This window comes from Parus major, chromosome 8, assembly GCF_001522545.3.
Source record: "Parus major isolate Abel chromosome 8, Parus_major1.1, whole genome shotgun sequence".
Taxonomy (NCBI): Eukaryota; Metazoa; Chordata; class Aves; order Passeriformes; family Paridae; genus Parus; species Parus major.
This window is the reverse complement of record NC_031777.1, coordinates 22,407,527-22,422,622: the sequence shown is the minus strand read 5'-3', so window position 1 is coordinate 22,422,622 and position 15,096 is coordinate 22,407,527. Positions and strand designations below refer to the sequence as shown.

At 59.4% G+C, this 15,096-nt stretch overlaps 2 protein-coding genes across 2 annotated transcripts in view; one reads left to right on the top strand and one right to left on the bottom strand.

Annotated features, from left to right (window-relative positions):
• Positions 1-2,856: 2,856 nt before the first annotated feature.
• TSPAN1 (tetraspanin 1) lies at positions 2,857-7,584 on the bottom strand. Its single transcript, XM_015636993.1, has 8 exons — positions 7,503-7,584; positions 7,309-7,373; positions 6,148-6,354; positions 5,687-5,761; positions 4,886-4,984; positions 4,390-4,527; positions 3,827-3,910; positions 2,857-3,577 (listed from the first exon to the last, which is right to left on the bottom strand). The coding sequence occupies exons 2-8, from the start codon at positions 7,363-7,365 to the stop codon at positions 3,524-3,526; spliced, it is 714 nt and encodes a 237-aa protein (XP_015492479.1). The 5' UTR covers positions 7,366-7,373; positions 7,503-7,584; the 3' UTR covers positions 2,857-3,523.
• A 5,620-nt stretch (positions 7,585-13,204) lies between these two features.
• LOC107208273 (phosphatidylinositol 3-kinase regulatory subunit gamma) overlaps positions 13,205-15,096 on the top strand; it is a 78,071-nt gene continuing 76,179 nt past the window's right edge. Inside the window, exons 1-2 of the mRNA XM_015636505.3 lie at positions 13,205-13,308; positions 13,879-14,534. Of these exons, the coding sequence (XP_015491991.1) occupies positions 14,219-14,534 (316 nt within the window). The 5' untranslated portion in view covers positions 13,205-13,308; positions 13,879-14,218. The remainder of the gene's footprint in view (positions 13,309-13,878; positions 14,535-15,096) is intronic.

Here is a 15,096-nt window from a genome sequence, read left to right as displayed (position 1 = left end):
TTTTCAGCACCCTCTGCTTCATAAAAAGTCATAAACACCAAAAGCATTTATGAATAAAAATTCATAAGTGCCAAGGTGCCCAAACTGCTCCCAGGATGGGGCTCTGCTTGGCTTCTCCCTTTGTTGCCGGCTGTGAGGGGGGTCCTTTCCCTGCACCCAGCCCATCCCATCCCTGTGCCTGCAGACACAGGGCTGCCACCTCCTGTGGCACATCTAACGTAGGTGGCAAATTAATCTTCAACTGACTATCCAGGATTGCTGTGCCAGTTATTGTGGCGTTCCTGCCCAGTGCGGCATTAATGATTAACACGCCAGGTGCAATGTCAGCTCCAGCCTGCTGCCTTTTGAATAGCCTTGCATCGCCTCCTCTGCTAGCCCAACAAAATAATTAGGGCAGGGAGCTGCCTTGAAAGCAGTGCTGGGGTTAGGCTGGCACTCAGGATGGTTTATCTCTGAGAAAGAGGAGAAGGGGAGTCAAGCAGGCAGTCTGTGCCAGGGAAAGTGTGCATTGCCTCACTTCTCTCCCTGGACCACCCTGTCCCTTCAAGGATATCCTCTTCTCCCGAGTCTGGGAACATCCTGACCCAGCTGTTACAGCAGGCAGGGGAAATTCCCCACAGCAGACACTCCTTGGGCAGCTGATGCTGGATGAGTTTGCTTTTGCTTCTTATTTACTCCCTTTATCAGCACAAACCCAAAGAGGTGCAGTTCCTCCTTCTTTTCATGTTCCTGTTCCCATCAATGCTAATTCCCAGGAAGGAGGGGGCGGCTCCTTTCCTAAATTGCCGATCAGTGCCCACTCTCTGCCAGCACAGACGCCTGCACCACACAGGGTTTCGCCTGCAGTGCCCCGGGACAAGTGATGCTGATGGAGAGTGCACCCTACAAACCTCCGGGAATTTTGGTCTGTGTGCGGCTCCCATCATGGCACTGGCTGCTTGCCCGACACCCCTGCAGGGAGAGTGCCCTCAGGTCTTCCCTCACCCTGTATCCCAGGTGGAAAAGAAGAACCCCCACTTTGGCACGCACCCAGATGTGCCAGGTGCTCGATCCATCTCCTGCCGTCTTCCCGGGGCAATAAGGAAGTTTCTGTTTGCCACCACAAGCCCTCAGGGAACTTTCGGCATTGTGCTCTCAGTTTTTGATCGCCCCAGAGTGCCGGTCTGGGAGAACTGGGCGAGTCTAAGGGATATAAAAGGTGCAGGGGTACCTGGTGGCACCCACATGAGCTGGTGGGGGTGGGTGGTGGGCTGGGATGTGCCACGGGGCTTGTGGGGAAGCAGCTGGAACGGGATCTCCTTGGAGAGCCCAAAGGCTGTGGCCGTGCTTGGGCACGGAGGGCAGGGGCACAGTGGGAGCACAGGAGGCTGTGCCAGTCCGGTTCACCCCCCACTGCTCTGATTTTGGCTGCCAGGGCAGCCAAGAGCCGCGAAGGGCAATTGGGAGGAATCGCATCCGCGAGGAGAAACTGGTCCTTCAAGTTTTCCCAGCAGGTGGAGGGGAGGAGCCAAGCCAGTGGGTGCAGGGTTATTTACAAAACTCAGTGCCACAGAAACTGCCTCTTCTGCCCCACGGAAACCCCATGGCTAGGAGGAGTTGCAAAGGTGGAAGCCAGCAGGTGGCCGGGCATCGCCCCGATCCTGCTCCACCCCACAGGGGCGATGGTGAGAGGGTTTGTGCCAGGAGCCACCTCTGCAAAGCATCCCAGAAACAGGGGGCAGAAGAGGACAGCACTAGGTGTGCCCAGCTCTGTGCCATCTGGTTCCTGGGCACTATAACTCCTCCAGAAAGGGCTTCGTGGCAGCTCCTGCATCCTTGGAGAGGGAAAAGAGGCGTAGAAGCCCTGACGCCACCCATGGGGTGACACCAGTTTATGGTAGAACTGGGACTCACCCATCCAGGAAAGACAAGGCTATTTTCTGGCAGCTTCCACACCTTGCCATGGGGCAGGGCCAAATCCCATGGCCCCAGGGCTGAGTAACCCGGTGTTGGGAGTGGGTGCCCATGCCTGCCTCGCTGTTCCCTGCCTGCTCCTGCCACTGTGGCAGGTACTGGATGGCACCAGGGAGATGCCAGACCACGGCAGTGCCACCACGTACCCGGGCAGGGGCTGATAAGGGGGTGCCACAGCAGGCACAGAGCGAGGCAGCACCTGGGGAAGATGTTTGCACACTGGCATCCTGCCACCCCCCCTACCCTACACCATGGCCAAAACAGGGTGAAGGAGCCCTTGGGAGCACCCACCCTGGCTGTGCTTTTGAATGGAGAAACTGAGGCAGAGCAAGTGTATCCTTACAGAGCAGAGAGGGAGGAGCAGGGGGGAAAGAGGGTGTCTGGAAACTCCCCCCAGCCCACATGCCTCCCACATCCCCACACGGAGAGGGAGGGCAGGTGCATCACACACAGGTGGTGGGGGACAATACTGGGGTGGAGATGTTCAGAGCTAGGGCTGGCAGGATCCATCCTTCCTCACCACCCCATTCCAGGTTCTTGCAGCTGAGGGGTGAAGCAGGGTGAACAGGAGTCCCCCAGCCAGCCCTGCCTTTCAAGCCAAGCTGTTGCTCAGTCCCTGACTGGGTGTTGTGAGCAAGCAGTGGCTGTGGCAGAGGGAGGGGGCTGTAAGGGCGGTGGCCCCCTGTACCTTGTCTGTTGTGCAAACACGGGGCTGCTCTGTTTCCAAGCACCTGAACAGGTGAGGAGCCACAGGCAAGGAGGGCAGGCAGGCTGTGGGCAGAGCTGAGCTGCCTGCAAGGACACAGGAGGGAAGGTGAGAGGGAGGCAAGGCAGCCCCCAGCCCTGCCGCCTCCCCAGCCGAGGGTATTTATTAAAAGCAGCACCAAGATCAACTCAAGAAAATAATTTGTATCCAAGATGAAAAATTTATTTGCATTTCTTTACAGCATGGGGAGGAGTTTAGGCACAAAATGACAGGGGGTATAGGGCAGCCTCAGTCCCTGCAGAGCCAGGGGCCACCAGGGCTGTCTTCATGCCAGGGAAGGGGCAGAGACCAGCCAGCCCCTTTTTCAGGGCACCACATGGCAACAAGGCCAGGGCTGGCAGAAAATGGGTGAGGAGTAGATACATCCCCAGTGAGGATGTAGTTACCCCCTCAAACTGATGCAGGGGGACGCGGCAGGGACAGTGTGAGAGCGGTGCAGCACCCGCCTGCAGGAGTTCATCAGGACATCACTGTGCCATTGCCAGATCAGCAGCCCTGAACAGCCCCTGTGCTGCTTTATCTCCTGCTGGCATCAGCCAAACAGACCAAGCAGCTTCTCCCAACACCCCCCTCCCCAATCAAAAAACACCCCAAATCTCTATGTACAGACTCCATATGCCATATCAGTACAAAAATATACACAAACTCTACAGATCCCAGCTCAGTAGATCAAAATACAGCTACAAATCACAGTGCACAGAAGAGCATCAGACCCAGGGAGGGATGGGGTCCCCCTGAGAGCATGGCACGCCACGGGTGCACCCCAGCATGGGGGGGTGGCAGGTCATCCTCCTGCCTCGGGGGTCACTTCTCATCCAGCCGACAGTACAGGTACATGGAAACTGCCATGGCCGCAATCTGGGGGTGCCAAGGTGCAAATCAGCTCCCTTAAATGTGCACCCTCCCTCTCCTTCCCAACATGGCTTTGGGTCACAGCCCACCATCCCCAGTGCCCAGAGGGGAGCGCTGGGTGTGCCCAGGGAAGAAGGCTCAGCAGCCTGGAGCTGCAGGTGGTCCTTGGAGCTGCACCAGCCCCCAGGGCCCCCCAGGCTGGTCCCAGCCCCATGTCCAGGCACAGGGATGAGGCAGCAGTGCTCAGGCACTCACCTCCAAGGCACCGATGCCGGCTGCCACGCCACCTGCCACTCCTGCATTGGTCCTGATTTCTTCCAAGATCTGTTTGAAACAGCCCTGCAGGAGGCAACCACATGGGTGAGGATGGCAAGAGGTGGCGATACCCCAGCTACCAGGGCACAGAATCCCCCAGAAAGGGAGGTACTGCTTCTCCAACCCAGAGCACACAGCCATGGAGAAAATCTGAGGCTTTGGGGACAACTCAGCCACTTGTCAGACCAAATATTGGGTAGGGAGCAAGGAAAGGAAGGGAAGAAGCAGAGAAATCACCCAAAAAGGCAGAAAGGTGCCTGGATCCATGCCCAGCACCAGGCAGGCTACTCTATTCCCTTTAGGACCAGAGCAATGTAACAGCTTTACTTGTTTCTACCAGGGACAAGCTGAGGCCACCACAGCATTCCCCCAGAACTGAAAGCCTGTGGGAACACCAAGTGCAGAGCTGGGGCTGGAGCTACAGGAGAGATCTCCCTCCCCATGTCCAGGCACACCCTAAGTCAGGCTCTGCCAGCAGGCAAGAGCCACCAGCACGTCCGTACCTCGACAGCCATTTCTGCGGCCAGCGTGCCATTGCAGGGCTCCCGCGTGTCACAGCACTGGCTGGGGTAGCTGTTGTGTGTCTCATAGTAGTAGGAGTTGTTGAAGTCTGTGTAGTTATTCAGGCCACAGCAGTGAACCTAAGAGGGAGAGAGAGGAAGGGATGGGAAGAGCATTCTACAGGTCTCCCTCCATGCTCCAACACCATCCAGACCCCACTGGCTCATGGAGGGTGTCACCCAGCTCAACCCTGCTTCAGTGGGCTGCTCTGTAGTCACCCTGGCACCAGGATTTTGCCCCACACATTACCACATACATCTCTCACCCCACTAGGTCCCAAGCAGGTAGTCCCCAGGGAAATTGAGGAGGCAGAGACAGCTCAGGACACCAGGATTGTGATGTGTGCCCACTTCCATCTCACTGTCCCACCCAGACGTGCACCTAGCCCATGCTGGGGGGATCCCAACCCACAGGAGAGGTCCACAGGGCCCAGCACACCTCTGTCATGGTGACATTCCAGATCTCTGTGAATGTTCTATCCACCCCATACTTCTCCTTCAGGAGCGGGGTCACCAGACCTGTCAGCAACGTCTCTGCCTGGAAGAAAGGAAAGGAAAACACCATCAGAGAAGCTCCTGGGGAGCACCACAGAGCTGAGCATCCCCATACAGGACTCAGCTTATGGAAAGGAAGCCCAAAAGACCCAGAATGGCCAGAAGCCACGTCATGTCCATTTGACCCACCTAGAGTCTTCCCCTTCCCCACTAACCAGTGCTTTATGGCACCAAGGTCACTTATGCCCAGTGAGTCATCTGATAAGCTGCACTGAGTGAGGGAGCCAGGAATGACGTTCACCCTGTGGTTGACTTCTCCAGTGCCTAATGAGGCAGTCACTTTTGTCCCCAGGTGGTTTCTCACGTGCCTAATAAGGGGGTGAGTTTGCTCAGCATGAGGCAATAGGGATTCCCCCGCCAGTGGCTCCTACCCTCAGAGATGGGGAGGTGTCAAGCCTAAGCTGGTTAGGGACTGAGGGGCTTGACAGAAAGAAGTCAGCAAAACTTGTCCTAAAATAATGAGGGTTATGATAGAACAGGAACCCCTGCTCCCACCACCCCAGGCTACACCAGCCTGCCCACGTAGCTGGTGGCAGCAGTGACCAGCATCCCTTCCTCCTGCAGCACTGGCCACTACACAGCTTCCACACCCACGGGCAGCGCTGCCAGCCCATGTCTCCTGTTTTCCCAAGGGGTAGGACAGGTCCAAGATCAGCCCAACCCAAGCCTCAGCTATTGCACTCACAAGACCTGTGAAGACCAGAGCCACCACGGCAGCAGCAACTTCAGCAATGAAGATGATCAGCACCAGTGAGAAGAACTAGGACACAGCAAGGAGAGGGAGGTCAAACCAACAGCCAGAATCCTCCAAGGCCCCTGGAACTTGTCTGCTTCCCCAGGGCTCCAGCCCTCCTCCCTCACTGCCTTCAGCTCTGCTCCTGGGCAGGAGCAGGACAACCCCTCCAGCCCTCCACCTGCATGGTCTGAGCTCTCTGGACACACTCCAAGAGAGACCTCAGCTTAGCCCCCACTCCTGCCTCCTCTCACCCTTTCCTGGGGCAGAGACTGAGTCCAGCACTGCCTTTCCAAGGGCCATCCAGACTGCCACCACATGGAAACATCATGGGCAGAGAAACCTGCCCATCAGGTCTCCCCCACCACAGACCCAGCTCAAATGAAGCTTGATAAGGTCAGGCAGGTCCATACCATCATCAGGAGACATTTGCTCTCCTTCTGGGCACCGTAGCACCCGAGGAAGCCGATCACCAGCAGGATGGCACCGATGACGATGAGGAGATAGCCCACGTTCACAACCTGCAGGATGCTAGACGAGAGCGCCCCAAATATATTCACGAATGACTCTCCATCCACTTTGACCCAGATGCCAACTCCCAGGAGGGTCCCGCCACCGAGCTGGGAGGAGAAAGGCAATGTCAGCTTCCAGATAGGCACGAGATTTGATATTTGGGGAAGGCCCTGGCACAGGTGTTTCTCCCCTCAGCAGTTTTTCACCGCACCAAGCAAGACTTTGCAGCACTGCAGGCAGCTCAAGGCATTGCCAGACAGGTCAGCACCCTGAAACACACCCCACCACCAGCACATCCCCTGGGCAGTGTCACAGCTGCCCCCCTCCCCAGCTCTAGGGGTTTCAGTGCCAGCAGTGCCACCTGCCTCACCATGGCCAGTGTGGACACTGGCCACCATCACTCTGCCACAAGTTCCCCCATACAGGGCGGCTGCCTGCCCACCCAGAGGAGAAGCTGAGCAGCCCCAGATAGTCATGTACTCCTGGGCAAGCCCAACTCTGGGCTGCCTGCAGTGTGTGCCAGCCCTCCCCTCTGCCTGCTCGACCTTCCCCACCACACTCAAATCCTGGCAGGAGCTTTACAGAGGGAGCGTTTCAGCAGAGCAAAAGGCTGTATCCCACCACACACCCCTTCCAGGTGCCTCCTGCAGGACCAGGGCAGCTCCTGTGAGCTCCACTCCTTGCCCTGGGTGGGAGTAGAGGCTGCATGTGCTCTGAATTCCCGACATCCAGGAACCCTCAAAGCCACAGTCACACAAGGGGGTAGAGCCCCCAGGCAGGGACACAGCAAACCCCCTGGTCCGGGGCACTCAGCACCTTCCCGAGCTTCAGCACAGCGAGGGACAAGGGCAGCTGATGCAACAGCCGCTGTCCCCAGAGCACGGCACAGCCCTCTGGGCTTTGCAAGTCCCACCTACACCCACCTGCCCACACTCTCCACCTCATCGGCCACAGAAAGGAGCCCGGAGGGGCAGGACAGCCCAGCCAGACCCACCCCACACCCGTTCCGGGGGCTCCCCGGGACCCCCTCCCGCACATCCCGACCTCCGGGGCGCACTTACGAAAATGGCCAGGTTGAAAAGGATCATCATGACCTTGACAAAGGTGAAGCACCCCATCTTTGCACCTGGGGAGAGTAGAGAGGTTACCGGGAGAGCCCTCAGGCAGTACAGCTGCTGCCGTCCCGGGAGCCCAGCGCCCCTCCAGGGGAGACCCGGGGGTCCCCACGGGCGGGGAGGGACAGAACACAACTTACCTGACGGGAGAGCAGAGCCCAGCGTCCCGTCCTGCCCCAGCCCGCTCTGCCTCCACCGCCCCGCCGGTGCCGCCTTTAATGGGGCGCGGCCCCGGGGCCGCCCCCGCCGCCGGAGCCCCCCGCCCCGTCCGGCCCCGCCGGGACCACCCCTCGGTGTGGCGGGGAGCCCGGAGCCCTGCTGCCCTCTGCTGCTGGCCGCCTCCGTGGGACGCGCTGCCGGCTCCCTGCCTGTGTCCCCGCGGGGTCCCTCCTGCCGTGGGGACATCGGGGGGCCGCGGTTCCGGCCCCGGGGCTGTTCCAGCCCGTGCCGTGGGTGCGGCTCTGGGGGTACCACCCCGCCGCCCTCCTCCGCACTCCGGGCACCGTGTTTGGGGTTTTCCTGCTGCGGGCACCCCCAGCACTCACAGCCTCCCTCTGCCAGCCAAGGCTGAGCCGCCCCATCTTCCCGGGCTGGTTCTGGGGGTGACCTGCCGGTCCCCCTTCTCGCCGCCACTCAGGCAGGGACCCCTCCAAAACCCGAATTTCCATTATCCTGGGCCGAAAGAAGCTGGCAAAGGAGGGCGCTGGGGAACGGCCGCACGAGCCGCTTTGCGAAGGAAAAGCCGGAGCCGCACGGGCCGTCCCCAGCTGCTGCACAGGGAGGTGGATTTTTGCTGGCGGGGACACAACAGGGTGACGGCGGGAGGGGACAGTGACAGCCGTGACAGATGCCAGCACTGGAGCAGTCAGCGGAGACCTGCCATTGCCTAAGGGCTGCCAAAAGTGATTTTCTTTGGAAAGACGCTTTGAAACAGGGCTGTTTTCCCACAGAGGAGGGCCACACCACACAGGAGGGATGTGTGCTGCCTCCACAGGTCTGACCCTGGCAATGGTCCTTGCCCATCCAGTGCGCTTTTGGGGCAGGAGCTTGTGCTGGTCCCCTCTCCAGTACCCGCAGTGAGTCCCTTCAACTTGTCATCAAACCACAGAGTGATGCAGGAGGCAGGGGAGACCTCACCCTGCAGGAAGCCAGGCTCTGTGTGCTCGGCACGCTCCACCCCACACACAGCTCCCCCAAAACCCCACAGCACATTCCCTGCCTGGCTGTAATGATACATTTTGGCAGCATGAAGTCAGCCCCACTGGGCTCCAGCCAAATCACAGTGGTATTTGGGGAAAGCCTCTCAGGCACCCTGGCTATGAACACAGCCCCTGCTGCAGCTGGGGGCTGTAGCCCTCGCCCCCTCACTGCCTGTAGCCTCAGCCCTTTTCCTGAAGCAGCTGCCAGGAAGCTGCTCAGAGTCAGGGCCAAGCCTTCATTCCTCTCCCAAAGGGAGACAGCTGCTCCAAAACCCCCTCTCATATTGCCCCTCTCCCAAAAGTTGCCCATCCCAGCCTGGCCCTGTTTACTGCACACAATCCCCCACCCCAAAAGTAATTTTTGTCAAGTACGTGAATATTTGTTCTTCTTCCCCATCATTGCCAGCCACAGGGAAAAACAAGGACAAGCTATGGACTGTTCCCCTCACCTCCTCCAGCACCTGGTGCTGCAGCCTGGGGTTCGGCTGCTCCCCAGAATCACCCACCTGAGCCCCATTAGGGAGCCAGAGCTGGATTTTCTGGTTCTCTGGGAAGGCCTGACCTGACCACAGAAGGACGAGTCCAGTGACATTCCCATGTCCCTCCTGCCCAGCAAGGCCACGCCATGTCCCTGCTGTCCCCATCCCCTCCCACAGGCCAGCTGCATCCTGAGCATCCTCTTCCCTTCAGCATGGGGATGCCTCTCACCAGGGCATGGGCAGCAAAGCTCCTCCAAGCAGCCCACTCTGGGAGTCTGAGAGCAGGGAAGTGGCCTCAGTTTCCCTCCTGGTAAAGCCCCAGGTAAGAAGCCCCAGGCATCACCAGCCATGGAGACCAGCCAAGTCTGTGACTGGTAGGATTTTGGGATATCCCCAGCCAGGTGAGTCCCTTGCAAAGGGTTCTCACATGTCTGTTTTGGGCTGGCAGCATCTACCCAGCTGTCTGTCCAGCATCCAGACACCTGGGCAGTCAGGACGGGCAGACACACTGCAATGTGCCAGCGATGCACCCGACTTTGGATCTGCAGATGGAAGTTCCTGAATGTTGCAAATTTGTGCTGAATTCATCACTTCCCACCTCCTGATGCGGAGAAATAAATATCTACATCAGCCAAAAGTTTTTGATGTCTTGAAATATTTCAGTTCTCGGTTTTGAAAGGACTCAAAGCATTTTGGCTGGAGAGCTGGGGAAATCCCAGTTCTCCCACCTTGGGAGGGGCCAGGTAGTGGGACCACACCGATTTCCCTGTGGCTGCACCTCCCGTTTCCGGGGGAGTGCTCCCCATTTCTGTGGCTATGTGCAAAACCACGGCTTGAGTCCCAAAGGCAGGAGCTGCCCCATCTGGTGCTGCTCCCTCTGCCATGTGGGGCCCGGGCTGTAAATCCAGGGGTGATAGGGGGCTGCCAGTGTGTGTCAGCAGTGCATCGCCCTGAGCGTGTCCCTCGGGGGGAGGATCTGTCCCTGTGCTCAATCACGGTGCTGTCCCAGCTGTGTGCTGATAACGCAGCCAGCGAGGGGCTCGGTGGCACCGTCCCGCCCTGGTACCGGGCCGAGCTTCCTGCCGTGCATGTCCCCACCTCTGCCAGCCCCGAGCCTGCCCAACCCCCCCAGATCACATTTCCTTGTTCCTCACGCGTGTCCAGGCCGGCAAATCCCTCTCGCATTAATGACCAAGAGGCAGGCCGGGGCGGCAGCTGCCGAGCAGCCGAGCCGGGCGGGCTCGGGGATGCAGGGATGCGCGGCGGGGTCACACCAGGACAGCTCCGTGCCGAGCGCCGGCACTCGGGGGCTGCGCAGCCTCCAGCGCCGTCTCGCCAGCCACCAGGGCTGGGGGGCTGCTGGAGCTTTGTCCCCACGTCGGGCTGTGGGAACTGGCCCAGCTCTGCTCCTGGGGTGTGCTGTGCCCGCTGCCCGGAGGGGCGGCATTGAAGGGCCCCTGCGCACCCCCTTCCAGCAGCTCCCGGCAGCTGCCGTGCTGCGAAGCTTCAGCCCTGCGGAGAGGCACAGGAAAGAGCCCCAGCAGCACCTCCAGTCTTTCCTTATGTTCCTCGGGCTCTCCCTCCCCAGCCCCGGGGCAGCCCCAGCCCAGCAGGCAGTTTGGTGGCGCTGGCACAGCTCGGCTGTGGCAGCAAGTGGCCAGAGGTTGCCCATGGATGCCACACTGGGAGGTTGTTTGAAAAGGCACTTGGCTCTCCCTAAACCAAAATCCCCAGAAGCCAGAGCTCAATCCTGGGCACTCTGGAAGAAAACCAAGAGACAGAGAGTTTTTCTGCTCCTAAAGAGAAAGCAAAGCAAGGCCCATTCCAATTTGAGGAAACAGTGGTGATACCAAAAGAGCTTTTCTCTACTTTTTTTTCTGGCTGGGAAGGGCTCAGCCCAGTTCTGCAGCCTCACTTTCTCCAGCCGGGCATGTTAACAGCTCTATTTATGCTCTATTTATTCACAGCCATGTGGCCAACTTCCCTGGACGCAAGCGTGGCAGCCCCCAAAAGCAAAGAGGGGAGCAGTGGGACCCCTGCCACTTCAGAATGGCCAGGACAGGCAGCCAAGGTGGATGTTGAGCATTCCCTGGAGATGGTCCCACCAAGGGTTATCCCTTCAGCCAGGGGAGGAGAGAAGCTGCAGAAGGGCATGGGGACCCCTCCTCCCCACAGAGCCATCCTGGGCTGCCCTGACAGGGAGCAAAGGGCAGCCTGAAAGGAGCTGTGGGGTGCAGGGAGCAAGGACAGCTCCTCCTGCTCTCTCCACAGAACAGTCAAGGCCAGGCAAGCCAAGGCAAAGCTCTCATTGCCATGAGTGCTGCTCATTAATCCAGAGAGGATGGATTAATCAGGGCCTGACAAGCAGCTCCTCTGGCTCAATCAATAGCAGTAAAGGCCTGAAGCACCTCTTGCAGCCTTCACAGGGTGCTCTCTGAGGGCCCTCTGCCCACCTTGGGAGATGTGCCAAACTCTGGGCTGGAGTGGTGTAGGGGTTTGAATTAACCAGGTAGGGGTGGCAGAGGGTGAGGGGCAGCAGAGTTTTGGGAATGATCCTGGTGCAGTGCAGCTGGAATGGGGTGTAAGGGCTGCTCTGGGGGTTCTTGGGGCAGGAGCCAGCCAGTGAGAGCTGGGGTGATGCTCATCCCCATCCAGACATTGCAGGGTTGGGGCAGTGGGACTTGGCTCAAGCAGGAAATGGTGCCATTGTGTTTGGGGACCTCAAGGGTTCATCAGGAGGAAAAGATATCTGCACTGGGAAGGAGGGATCCCACTCAGCATCCTGAGAAGGGGAGGAGATGGATGTCATGGCAGGTTGTTCCCCTACCCCTGAGCTGCAGGACTGGGTTGATTCCTGGCCTGTGTATTGAATTGATGCTAGGACAGGATGGTCAGCAACACTGGACAGTGATGTACCCACCAGCCTCCCCAGCTCGGACCCTGTCCCAGGAGGAAAACACCTCCTTGCCTTTCCCCAGGCAGCCCCCAGGGAACTGGCGCTGTGCTCAGCCTGGATAACCTCACAGCCCCGTGGGACACACTGGGGAGACCAGGCAGGACTTTAGGCACCCAGCAAAACCTCTTCACCCCTGGTGGGGCACAGGGAACATGACTGGGGAAGAATGACTGGAGAGAGGGCAGCATCTGGCTGTTCACAGCCAGCTCTGACTCTGTCCCACCAGCAGCAACAGCAGCATGGTGCTAGCAGAAATGGGATGAGGGAGAGAAAAACCCATTTTAATCCCCAAGGAGCAGCAGCTGGGCTGGATCCAGCTGAGGAGTGGGGCAGAGGGCGTTGTGTGCTGCCCAAGGAAGTGCAGCTGGGGAGGAATCCCCCAGGATACTGCTGCCCTGCACCATCAGGCCATGCACTACAGGGAAAGGAGGGGGGGTTTGCTGAAATTATGGATGAGAAGGATCATACATCTTCTGCATTGCTCTGCTGGCCTCGGTGTCTGTTTCCTCAGTTTTCTCAGAACTTGGGATTCCTCCTTGGACTTCATGCCACCCCTGCACTGCTGCCTGCAGTGGCTTGGATTCAGCCAGCGTGCATTTCCCAGAGCCCATGTTTTAGGTACCATCTATTTTTAGGATGTCCAACCTGCAGCAAAGACAAGGAGCCACGACCATTTCAGAGAAGTCAGTGCGAGAAGCAAGGATTTAGGAAAAAAACCCACAAACAATAACCAAAGCAAGCCTTTGAGCCTTTGGGAACATCACATCCACCTCTCTGTGCCTCACAGACAGACATATACTGGGATAGCTTGTCCAAGCTCAGGAGGAGAGCGAGGAACCAGAGCATCCCTGAGCTAGGATTCTCCATGATATCTCCTGCCTGTCCTGTGCATGTTTTTTAGCCTAGTTAAGGGATGGGATTCTATGTGTGCGTGTGTGAGAGCTGGCTGGCATAAGGGGGGTGTCCATGGGGTGCTGGTCCTCTCCTGTCCTTTAGCACCCCTAAGGATGGATGGAGACCCACAGATGGGAGATCTCCATCCTACAGAGGATGCAATTTGGGAGCAGAGATGCTGCATCTGGGAATGAAGTCATCCACCTACTCCTACAATTCTCCCTCCTCCTGTTCGGTAGCCGGGTGCCCCCCGCCCCCCGACGCGCTGCGGCGGGGGGGCCGCCCGGCTACCGAGCAGGAGGAGGAGGAGGAGGAGGAGGGACGCTGACATCACCGCCGGAGCGCGGCTCGGCGGGGCCGGGAGCCGGCTCCGCTCCGCTCCCGTTCTCCGCTCCCGCCGGTGGAGCCACCGCGCCCGGTAAGGCTGGAGGGGCGGCGGGAGGGCTCTGGGAGGCGGGTGCATGGATGGACAGACAGACGGCTGCTGCTCATCATCCCTCCATCCCTCTTCCACGGGATCCTGCTGGAAGCTGGGGGGCAGTGGGTCGGCAGCAGCACAGTCTTTCCCCCTAGGGATGATGTCACTCCTGGAGGAATATATAAAAATGCACCAAAAAAAAAAAAAAAAAAAAAAAAAAAAAAAAAAAATAGCAAGCCCACATGAAAAACCTACATCTTCATTTGCCAGCTCCGTGCAGCAATGCCAGGCTGGAGCTGCCGGAGGGGAGCTGCGTGCGGCAGGAGGTTTCTCAGCACATATGTCTATTTTAAAAACCCGTGGCGTGATCTCTTGCCCTACTTTCCAGACTCTTGCCGGTACTTTCCTTGCGTGCAGTGGCCGAGCCCTGCTGGCGGGAGCTCCCTGGGAAGCAGGAGCCGAGCGAGCCTGGGCTCTCCCTGGTGCCGGGAGGCCGGGATGGGGGACGGGCACGACGCTGAGGTCAAGGCAGAGGTTTGGTCACTAACGCGCTGCCTTTCTCTCCGGCAGAGGAGGGATGTCCCCAGCACGGTGCGGATGAGGCCAGGCTAACGAGGACCCTCGATTGTCCCCTCTACCCCCATTAGCCTCATTCGCTCCCCTCCGGTGAAGAAACAGCTCCTTACCCACACCTGAGCCAACGAGCCCCTGGTGCGGCTCCACAGCAGTTCCGGCCTTGGAGGGTCAGGAGCCGCTCTCCATCTCACAGATTTTTCCAGCACCGAGGTTTCCATCGTGGTGTGCAGGGAAGGGAGCGCTCCCAACCCCACACAGCCCGAGCCCAGCCACAGCTGTCCCTGCGGCCACCGCGGGCCCCCCATGCCCGGCCGGGGCTCGCTGTGACCACGCCATGGCCTCCTCGGACGGGCTGCAGTACCGGGCTCTCTACGAGTACCAGAAGGACCGGGAGGAGGACCTGGCGCTGTGCCCCGGGGATGTGCTGACGGTCAGCAGGGCCGGGCTGCTCAGCAGCCCCAACTACAAGGACGGGGACGAGCGCAACCCCCAGGGTTGGCTGCACGGCGTCAACGAGCGCACCAAGGAGCGCGGAGACTTCCCCGGCACCTACGTGGAGTACCTGGGTCCCACCCGCATCGCCACCGCCGCCACCAAGGCCAGGCCGCGGCCCTTGCCCCTGCCACCCGCCGGGACCCCCACGCCCTGGGGTGAGTGAGGGGGGCAGGAAGGCGGGAGCCCACGGGCGGGTGTCCCCTGCCAGATGGCGAGGGTGGCGTGGAGCCGGGGCGGATGCTTGCAGCTGAGGTGGCTTGGTGGGAAACCGCGCTCGGGATGGGGATCCAGCCCCAGGAAAAGAAGTTGTCCTGGGAATGATCTGCCCTGGTGTGTGGAGGCTGCCTCAGGAGGCAGGGGATGCCCAGAGTGTCGCTACCCCCCAGGCAAACATGCTGCAGGGATTGCTCCTCACCAGCATCCCGGGCTGGCTGCTGTGCTGGCATGGGGTGTCCAAGGGGATCCACATCCATGAGAACACAGGAGAAGATGCAAGACCCCTTTGGCCCCTCAGAGAGGAGCAGAAAGCCCCAAGGTGGTCCCAGGGGACCTTTTTTTCCAGCAGCTCCTCTCCCCACCACTGCGGCACCTGATTCAGGCTGCTCTCAGTGCCCAGGCGAGTGCTGGCCCCCGGCCAGCTCCCAGCCTCATGTCACTTTGTGCAAGCTGGGACAGGGGACAATCTTGGCAAGCGGTGTGGTCAGTCCCTGGGGGTCT

Excerpts from the sequence above, each read along its gene's own strand:
- TSPAN1 (XM_015636993.1), bottom strand. The coding sequence starts at position 7,365 with ATGGGGTGCTTCACCTTTGTCAAGGTCATGATGATCCTTTTCAACCTG. Across the intron at positions 5,762-6,147 it reads GCAAATGTCTCCTGATGATG|TTCTTCTCACTGGTGCTGAT; the intron begins GTATGGACCTGC and ends GCTGTGTCCTAG. Across the intron at positions 4,985-5,686 it reads CTCTGGTCTTCACAGGTCTT|GCAGAGACGTTGCTGACAGG; the intron begins GTGAGTGCAATA and ends CCTTTCTTCCAG.